The sequence below is a fragment of the Leptopilina heterotoma genome, unplaced genomic scaffold (genome assembly GCF_015476425.1).
Source record: "Leptopilina heterotoma isolate Lh14 unplaced genomic scaffold, ASM1547642v1 Lhet_177, whole genome shotgun sequence".
NCBI lineage: Eukaryota > Metazoa > Arthropoda > Insecta > Hymenoptera > Figitidae > Leptopilina > Leptopilina heterotoma.
The window spans coordinates 2,062,642-2,073,880 of record NW_025110893.1 but is presented as its reverse complement, the minus strand read 5'-3'; the positions used below and the strand labels follow the sequence as shown (position 1 = coordinate 2,073,880).

Sequence of the window (11,239 nt, the reverse complement as noted above, 5' to 3'; positions counted from 1 at the left end):
GAAAATAATTGAATTTTGAAAGAATTACAGTTGTAATTTTTGTAAATAGTTGGGGTATAAAATTTAAATTTAAAAAATTTTAATTTGTGTGGAAAACTAAATGACAAATATTTAAATATTTGTTTAAACAAATTATTAAAATTGTGAATAATTAAATTTTAAAATTTTTGAAAAGTCAGGGAAATACAGTATTAAATTTTTGTGACTGCACTAATTAAAATAAACAACTTTTTTAGACTCGACTATTAAAATAGATTTTTTTTTGAAAAACGTCAGAAAATAAGAAAATTTTTTATTATCTATTATAACATTATCTAAAAATTATAATAATATAATTTATAATTAAAAAAACAGGATTCTAATAAAGAAAATAAAATAGTCTCCAATTATTGAAAAATGCAATTGCAAATTTATTTTCAATGTTTTCTTGTACATAATTGGTACAAAGATATTTTCAATGAAATTTCAAAGTTTATGAAACATAATTAAATGAAATGATTATAGAATAGAAATTTTGTCATTATTAAATCGCATATGAACCATGATGAAAAATACATAAACAATCATTGGCTTTTGATTAAAAACTATGATAAACAAATGTATAAACAACAATGGTAAATTTTCGTTTTTTTTCTCTCTTCTCTCTCTCTCTCTTTTTTTTTCTTTTCGTCTTTTACAATGAAGACAATATCACTTCTTCTAAAAACTAATATAGACTTTGACAATTCATTCTTAATAATAATAATTTTTTTTTAAAGTTAAATGTTATTCGCATTTTTAGGCAAAACATAGTGAGGGGAATATAGTATATATTTTTTTTTATTAGAGAAAAAAACTAGGAATTTCGCGTCATTGCTTTTGCGGAATGCTATACGATTCTAGATTCTTTGAAAAAACGGAAATTAATCGAAAGAATCAAAAATAGGTACATGAATAATATGAAGAAAAATTAGTAAATATGAAAAAAAAAAAAAATAAACACTTACTGAAAAAAATGAAAAAAAAAGTAATTAAATGAAAATAAAAATGATAAAGTTTTGAAAAAATTATTTCGAGAAAATAATTTTCTAAATTTGAGAAAATTAGAATAATTTTCAAGAAATTAAAAAATTATTGATAAATTTGAATACATTTCAAATTTATCAATAATTATATAATATAATTATTTTGTTGATAAAAATGAGAATAGAAAGAGTTTCCATTTTTTTCTGTAAAAATACAAATTTTGGCACATTAAAAAAGATGATTTTAGTTATTTTTTTTTTTTTTGAAATTCGAAAAATATGTGAATAGTATGAAAGTGCTTTGATGGACTGCAAAAGCAAATCAAGTGATGCGTGCACAAAACATTATAATATTTGAAAAATTGTACGAATTGACACGCAATCGTGAGCCAATTATTTATCACTACGATTTACATTACGCGATCTTATTTACAAATTATATACAGAGAGTGAAACAAGGTGAGAGTTACGCTCCATGCAAAGCACAATAATTCTTTTTTTTTTTTTTACTGTAAATAATTTGCTCAATGCAGCCTTTTTCATTCTTTCTTTCTTTATTTTCTTTTTTTTTTTTTTTAAATCTTGAGATGAAAAAAAATTCTTTTCTAAAAAATTCAATACACAATTCAGAATTTGATCAAGAAACTATTATTTTTTCGTTGATATTTTTTTTCTGTCAATGAAGAATAATTTAGTTTTTATCAATGGTTTTTCATTGATAAAAACTAAATTGTAAAAAGTAAATTGTTTTTTATTTATAACGAAAGAGAAACGTTTTTTATAAATAAAAAACAATTTCGTTTTTTTTTAAATAACAAACTATTTTGTTTTTATCAGTGGAAAGTAATTTAGTAGGAAAAAAATCGTTTTTTTTATTCTAATTCAAACAATTTAGTTTTGACCAAAATGTTTTCTATTTATAAAAACTAGGTTTGTTTTTTGCTTATGAAAATCAATTTTTTTTTAATGAATAAAAATCCATTTTATTTTTTATAAATAAACGACGATTTTTTTTCTATAAACAAAGAAACTAATTTAATTTTTACTAAAATGTTTTACATTTAGTTTTTACTAAATTGTTTTAAATTTAGTTTTTACTAAACTATTTTGAATTTAGTTTTTACTAAATTATTTTAAATCTAGTTTTGTACTAAATTATTTTAAATTTAGTTTTTACTAAATTTAAAAATAATAAATTTTTACTAAATTATTTTCGATGTAAAAAAAAAATAATTTAGTTAACAATTTAGTTTAATTTTTACTTAATTATTTTAAATCTAGTTTTTACTACATTATTTCAAATCTAGTTTTTACTAAATTTAAAAATAATAAATGTTTACCAAATTATTTTCGATGTAGAAAATTAAACAATTTAGTTTTTCAAATAACAAAAAAAGGTATTGAATTTTTTTTAAAAGTAATTTCATTAAATAAAAAAAAAAGGTACAGAAGAAACAAAAAATAAAACTTGCGACCTAAATACAAATACACAAGTTTTGTTTATTTTATTTTATTCTTCTTTGTGGTTGTTTTTTTTTATATAAATAGAATCGTTTTAAAATATAGAGAGTAATAAAAAATAAATAGACGTGAAACCTAATCCTATTTACAATATCGATCCTAATTACCGTATCTAATTACCAGTCATCCAGCGATACGAAAAATGCGGTTTTCTTTTTCACCTAAATCGACGCGAACATTGAGCTTAAAAGTTATTTCGATCAATCGCCTGGAATTTTCTTTCTTTATCGAGAAAATTAATTAATTAATTAAAATTAATCAAAATTAAAATTAAAATTAATAAAAGTTAAAATTAATTACAATTAAAATTAATTAATTCCAATTATTTTCTAAAGTTCAAATGAACGAAATATTTTTTCAATATAAATAGTTTTTTTTAAATAAATCTGCTATGAAAAATTTGCTGTAAAAAACAATTTTTAATTTAAATTACTTTGAATTTTTATAAATTGTCTTCTGCAGGACAATATTCTCAATTATATTTATTATTTTTCACTTTTATTATTATTATTATTGTTGTTATTAATTTAATATTTATTTTTATTTTTACAATTATTATTATTATTATTTTCATTTTCATTTTCATTTTCATTTTTTATTTTCATTATCATTATTATTTTCATTTTCATTTTTATTTTTACTTTTTATTCTCATTATTATTTTTATTATTATTTTCAATTTCAGTTTTATTTTCATTTCTCTATCAATTTTATTTGTTATTTTCATTTTTATTTTTATTTTCCTATTCATTTTTATTTGTATTTATATTTGGATTTTTATTAACTATTTTATTATTATTTTTCAGTTAATAAAGTAAATAAGTAACCAAAAAAAAAAATACAAATTTTCATTTTTATTTGTCTTTTTTATTTTTACTAATTATTTTACTATTTTTATTATTTGATCACTAAAGAAAATAAATAACTAAATAAATTATTCTGTTATTTATTTGTTTACTTGTTTATTTACTTATTTATTTTATTGAATTAATATTGAAAAAATACTAAAATATTGAACAAATAATTTCTCAAAGACTAAAAAAGCCCTAGAATTAAATTTTCACAATAATACAAAAAAATGTATTCTATTTATCATAAATTTATTTAAATTCAAAAAAGAAACAAATTCCACTTCATATTTTGTTAGAAATAAAAAAAAATTTCGTACATTTGAACATTATTGAAATTATTTCAATTATTTTTCAACGAAAAACAAAGAAAACTAACGAGATTCTTTTTTTTTGTGTTTTACAATTTTTTCTTTATAGTCCTTTTCCTTTTTTTCACCAAAATTGAGAGCGAAAAAAAAATTATTTTTTTTTAAAGCATTTTTCTATATATATATTTATAAAATTAAAAAAAAGAAAAACAAAAATGACTAGCAAAAAATTTTAAATAGTCTCAATTTTTTTTTACTTTTTTAAGCGTTCAATTTTGTGAATTAACAATATTAATTATTAACAATGATGAAATTAAAATCATCGTCGTAATACAATAGTTTTTTCTTATTAAAAATTAAAATTTGTCATTATTTCTCAAAAAAAAGTCTTATTTTTTTGTTAATTTATCTTTGAAATTTTTCCATGAAAATTTCTCAGATGAAAGTTTTATTTTTTTTATATTCATGCAAGTCAGGAAGTTTTATATTTCAAGAAAAAGAGAAACGAACCAAAGATCGTGGTTTGTAAAAATTAATCTTTTTTATTTTCGAATTTTAAGGTCCCTGAAGTTGGCGTCTGTTTTTATTATTTTTTGTTAATATTATTAATTATTAATTATTAATTATTAATAAAAGAAAATTATTTTTTTATTAATATTAATAATTGAACATTTTTTTACTATTTTATTTATTTATTATTCAAAAAACGTTTTGATAGAAAAGTTTTTTTTTTGGCAAAAATCGAAAAGGGAATAATTTTTTCGAGGGTCAAAAAACATTATTTGGAGGCGACTAAATTTTTTATTTCAAAGAAATTTACTTGGTTCAAGCAGACAATTTGTGTCGAATAAAATTTTTATTTGGAACAAATAAATTTAGGGCCTGAGACATTTGTTTTTTTTTTGTTCAACTCATAATATTTGGTTTGTATAAAATTTTCCTCTTCTTCCTGTAAAGGAAGTGAAATTAGTTCGACGCAAACTTCAGGGACTTGAAAATTAAAGAACACTTTTTCGTAGTCGAGAACCAAGGAGACTTTTTTTGATTTTTCGTTAAACTGGACGTAATTCTAATTTTTTTTTGTTATCTCCTGCTCTCCAAGTTGGTTATCAAGATTCGACGAACAACGTTTTTTTTTTGTCGTTACAAATATTTAACAATCGTTAGAAATTAATTAGAGGATGATGAGAATGTTTTGCGAATGAGGTAATGAAGGATCGACATGGGGAGAAGAAATTGGAATATCAGACTTGTCCTCCAATATCGGCTTGATATCGAAGAGTTAGATATTCAGCAGCGTCTGTCATTCGAGCAATGCTACGATGAAGACCACGTAAGTGACGTCGGAAATTTTCAGCGGCAATTGTTGCCATACGATCGCCATATTCCTCAGTCTCAAGACCCGAGTCATTTTCAATGCCAGCATCTGACTCTGAATCCGATGAACTTGATACCATTGACGATGCACTTTGTACACTTTGCATTGATGTTGTACTTGGACAACGTGCATGACCCAAACGAACGCTGCCATTCTCCGATTGTGTTTGACTTTTGTTTCGTTGAATGTCATCACGTTCAAGATCAACTTGCGATTTTAGTGTCTCCTGCGACCAGAGAAGTTCAACTTTCATCTTATTCACGATATTGTAGAGTCGATAGAGATCTGTATTGGCCATTGTGTCCTTGATGTTTGAGCCACTCTTGCCCTTTTCGCAAATAATGTCCGTTGAATCGCCAACAACGAGATCCAATAGCCGACTTGGAACGAGAATTGTATCCTCCATCTCGTTCACCGTTCGTACAAATTTCTCCATACTGTTGAGAATGCTCGCGTTACTGAACTCTGGCTCCTCGTGCCTTGCGATCTTCCGCAAACTGGTTCTGTAAAATAAACATATTTATTAGTTTGGAAAATTTATTTCTTTTCTTTTTGTTGTAAATGTGGATAAAATTAGTGTTAGGGATTGTAATGGGCAAAGTAGAAAAGTCCGAAGCCTAAAGGCTTCGGACTCATTTACTAAATCCTACTTTTCTACTAAAACCTACCATCTACTAAAACCTACCATCTACTAAAACCTACCATCTGCTGAAACGTACCATCTACTAAAACCTACCATCTGCTAAAACGTACCATCTGCTAAAACGTACCATCTACTAAAACCTACCATCTGCTAAAACGTACCATCTACTAAAACCTACCATCTGCTAAAACGTACCATCTACTAAAACCTACCATCTACTAAAACCTACAATCTACTATTCTTTTCACGTTATGCTACTATTTAGATACTTTTTTTAGATTTCAGTCATTAAAAGCTACTACTTCTGTTTATTTTAGAAATTCGACTACTTTAAATTCACTAATACTGGAAATCAAAAAACTATTCGAATAAATTATAATCAAATTCTTTAAAACGATTCAATTATTTTCCAAAAATATTCGAAATTCAATTATTTTCAATATCTAGTATTTTCATCAAATTTCGCAAAAGAATTCAATTATTTAAAAAAAAAATTTTTTTTAATTCATCCGAAATTCAATTCTTTTCATAAATAATAAAATTTCCACAAAAATTCAATTAATTTAGAATAGCATTTTCGAAAAAATTTCCAAAAAATCAATTATTTAACAAAATTTTTATACAATTCTTCACAATAATTCAATTACTTTCACTAATATTAACAACTTTCGTGGAAATTCAATTTTTTAAAAAAATTTTTGATAAAATTCTAAACAAGAATTCAATTTACTTTCATAAATAATAAAACTCATCGAAGAATTTCAATTCTTTTAAATAGGATTTTAAACAAATTCAACGAAAAATTCAATTACTTTCACAAATAAAGTTTTCCACATAAGAATTCAATTATTTAAAATTAAATTTTTATTATTATTTGTTATATTTCGAAAAATTTAATTATTTAAAACAAAGTTTATAAAACTCTTATGAAGAATTCAATTATTATCGAAAATAGCAAATTTTTTTTTGCAGAAATTCAATTTCTTTTAAACATTTTAATAAAAATTTTCGCATTTATTTAATTATTTTCATAAATATAATAAAATTCTTTTCAGGAATTCAATTATTTACAAATTTTTTATAAATTTCTTCTCAATAATTGAATTATTTTCATAAATAATAAAATCCATCACAGGATTTTAATTATTTTTAATCCAATTTTGCAGGAATTACTCAAAAAATGTAATTATTCTTAAAAATTTAATTTCAATTCTTCGAAAAAACCAACTATTTAAAAAATTGTTTCTTTTTAAATTCTTCAGGAGAATTCAATTATTTACAAAAATATTAGAATTTTTCACAAGAATTCAATTATTTACAAAATTATTAGAATTTTTTTACAAGAATTCAATTATTTACAAAACTATTAGAATTTTTCACATGAATAAAATTCAATTATTTTCAAAATATTTTAATAAAATAATTGTTCGAAAAAAATCAATTATTTTAAATACAATTTTAATAAAATTTTTGTTGTTGAAATAATTCAATTATTATGTTAGATTTTAATAAAATTCTTCCCAAGAATTTAATTATTTACATAAATATTTTTTCGAAATTATCCTGAAAATTCAATTATTTTCAAAATCTAATATTTCTAATATTCTAATATTTTAATATTAATATTTCTAATATTTTCATAAAATTTGCCAAAAGAATTTAATTATTTTAAAAAAAAATTGATAAAATTCATCCAAAATTCAATTATTTCCAGAAATAATAAAATTTCCATAGGAATTTTCCACAACAATTCAATTATTTAAAATAAAATTTTCATAATTATTATTATATTTCAAAGAAATTAATTATTTTAAACAATGATTATAAAATTCTTATGAAGTATTAAATTATTTTTAAAAATAACAACATTTTTCACTGAAATTCAATTCTTTTTTAACGTTTTAATAACATTTTTCACAATTATTCAATTATTTTCATAAATAATAAAATTCTTCCCAGGTATTCAATTATTTTCTAAAAAATAACAAAAATTTTCTCTCTGGAATTATGTAAATTATTTTTTTAAATAGAAAAATTTTTCATAAAAATTCAATTATTTTTAATGAACAACAAAAAATTTTGACGGGAATTCAATTATTTTCGTAAATATACTAAAATTCTTAGCAAGAATTCAATTTTTTTTTAAAATAACAAAAAATTTTCTTGTGGGAATTCAATTATTTTCTTAATAGAAAAAGTTCTTAGCAAGAATTCAATTTTTTTTTAAATAAGAAAAGTTCTCAGAAATTCAATTAATTTTGAAAATTTTTTAAAAATTCTTTGCAATTATTTAATTATTTTTATAAATAATAAAATTCTTCTCAGGTATTCAATTATTTTTAATACAATTTTACGCACAAATTGCTAGAAAAATGAAATCATTTTTAAAAATTTAATTTTAATTCCTGGATAAAATCAATTATTTAAAAAAATGTTTTTTTTTAATTCTTTGTAATCATTCAATTATTTACAAAAATATTAGAATTTTTCAGAGGAATTCAATTATTCTTAAATATTTTAATAAAATTCTTCAAAAATGCAATTTTATTCAATTATAATTCTTCGAAAGAATTCAATTTTATCGATAAATAACAAAATTATTCCCGAAAATTCAATCATTTTGAGGCATTTTAATAAAATTCTTTGTAAAATTTAATTATTTTCATAAATAACAATATACATCACAAGAATTCAATTATTTTTAAAAATAACATATTTCTTCTTAGAAATTCAATTATTTTAAAAAATTTTAATAAAATAGTTTGCAAGAATTCAATTATTTTTAGAAATTCAATTATTCTAAAAAAATTTAATACAATTTTTTTTTTTTTTGTAAAATTTAATGATATTTTTAAAAATTTTTTCGTAATTCAATGTTTTTTATTATCTACAATTCTTTTCATGAATAATAAAAATTTTGTTTGGAATTCAATTATTTAAATTAGAATTTGCATAAAATTAGTTGAAAGAAATGAATTATTTAAAAATTTTTATAAAATTCTTCGCAAGAATTAAATTATTGTTATAAATATTGAAATTCTTTGATGAATAATAAAATTTTTTTGCAGGAATTCAATTCATTAGCAAGATAAAAAAGAAGTAAGTATTTTTGATGAAAATTAGGAAAAAGTCAGGAAAATAAAATATAGAATGGAATTTTTGTCATTTTTGTCGTCAAGTTTCTATTGCCAGAATACAAATAGTTCAAAAATAGAATCCTTCTGGACAATTTGTCATATAGAATTTAAAAATTCAGAAACTGGTTTATAAAATAAAATCATAAAATACTAATCTATAATTTCAGAAAAATAGTCAATTTGAAATACAAATTTGCAAAATTGTATTCCAATAAATATTAGCAAAATATTTTGATGCAAATATTTATTTCTGGCATTTTTGATTTTTTCTCCAAAATGTAATAATTATTTAATTTTTGCAAAATAAAATTATTTATTGAGCAATTTGTAATAAAATCTAGAAATTTTTAGTAATTTTTCGAAAAAAAAGTATCATTTAAGCAATTTTCTTGAACAATATTTGATGAAAGATAAATTTCTCTGGGACTAATTAACATAACTCGGAACAAAACAAAAGCAAATATAAACGTTAATGACATTCGATTTTCCTTTCAATTTTAATGGTATAAATTAGCCTAATTATTCTTTTTCTTATTTTTTCTTTTTTTTTTTGTTTAACTGAAACGCGATATAATCGAGACTACTGCTTCGGAATTTTAAACACTAATTTTTTCCGACCTAAATTCTTAACCTCAAGTTTTTACGTAATCTAATATATATGCGCTTTACTTTATTCAATTTTTCATCGCTCCTATATACATATTGCACTCTATGCTTTTTTGTATTAATAATTACATTATTGTATGATAAAAATTATTATATTTTAATAATTATTGTCTCTATATTTTAATTTATTATTATTTTTATTTATTCTTATTTATTTTTTATATTATTCTCTCAAAATAATAAAAATATTTGAATTTGTAAAAATATTTACTAATTTCAATTAAGACTTACTTTTTGCTTTTGAATTAGTAAATTTTACTAATAAATAGTCATTTCCACTAATTTATTAGTAAAATTTACTAATTCTATTTTTGAGAGTTGTATAATATTAGAATAGAAAAAAATTATATTGTGTATGAATTATAATAATAATAATAATTTATTTTTATTAATAACTATTTTACTTTAAGAACTATTTTTATGATTCAATTTTAATAATAATTATAATTATAATCAATAATTATTTTAATAATAAAAAATTTTAATAATAATTATTATACTTTAATATAAAATTAAAATTATTAATATAAAAAATAATTGTTATTAAAAATTAACGTTTTTGTATGAAGAAATAAATTAGAATTGTTTGAAAATTGCAAAAACTAAACAAGTAAATTATGAGAAAAAAAAATAAAAAAATGTTTCAATTTTTTTTTTTAAATGCGTCGTTATTGCAACAAAAAGCATTTTGCCATTTTATGTTTAAAATTTGCATAGGTTGTGACCGAAGGCAATTAATAAAAGATTTTTATAAACTCCGTTGGAAATTTGACTTTAATAATGAATTTTCACTTCCTTTTGAAGAAGGAAAAATTTTAAAAAAGAAAAAAAATTTACAATTTACCTTCTTAAAAAGTAATAAAATTGTCATTTACCTAAAATATTTGCTATGACTTAAAAATAAACAAATTCAACAATTGACGCACGATTTACTATTTAAGAGACTGTGGCAACAATCAATTTGTTAATTTATGTCTGCAAAGAATATAAAATAAAGTTTTTAAAGACTAATTCATAAAAGTCTTTCGCACGTCATTAAATGACAAAAAAAATAAATAACCGGAATCCGTAAGATTATTATTATTATTCATAAAAGAGTTATGTGCAAAATGAATTATTTCAAAAAGGTAAATTTACTTTTCTAGAACAATTATGGGCGTGTGAAAAAAAAGAAAAAAAAATTTTCCACAAATATAATTTCAAGTTGAATACTAATTATCACGAAGATAAATTTGAATTAAAGATTTATTTCTTTTTGTAAATATCTTATAAATATACAAAAGTTTTCAATGTTATTCTAAAATTGTTTATTTAAACAAAAAAAAAAGAAAGAAAGAAATGAATTATTGGTAATTTAATTTCTTTTTCCTCTAAAGAAAAGTTATGGAATAATTTTATGAATTTTTTCTTGTTCAATTCAATGTCAAGTTCATTGCAAGATAAAAAAAAAAATAAGACAAAAAATTCAGAAATAATCTTTAATTAGAATAAAAATAGATTAAATTACTAATTTAATTTTGTTTTTGTTTTAGGAAAATAACGAGAATTATTTTAAGACATTTTTTTCTTTTAAATTCAATGTCCATTTCATTGAAGGATAAAAAAGCGAAACAAAAAATTCAGAAACAATGTTTAATTAAACTAAAATATTATATATTATAAAATTTTATATTCCACATTAATAATATAGTAATTAATTTATTTCTCAATAACAATATTGTTCACAAACTCA

At 20.4% G+C, this 11,239-nt stretch overlaps 1 protein-coding gene across 2 annotated transcripts in view; it reads right to left on the bottom strand.

The window, feature by feature from the left end:
• Positions 1–4,487: 4,487 nt before the first annotated feature.
• The window catches only part of LOC122499803, a 45,094-nt gene continuing 38,342 nt past the window's right edge, over positions 4,488–11,239 (bottom strand). For both annotated transcript variants that reach the window (XM_043608323.1, XM_043608321.1), the window contains exon 2: positions 4,488–5,564. In XM_043608323.1, the coding sequence (XP_043464258.1) occupies positions 4,928–5,564 (637 nt within the window). In that variant the 3' untranslated portion in view covers positions 4,488–4,927. The remainder of the gene's footprint in view (positions 5,565–11,239) is intronic.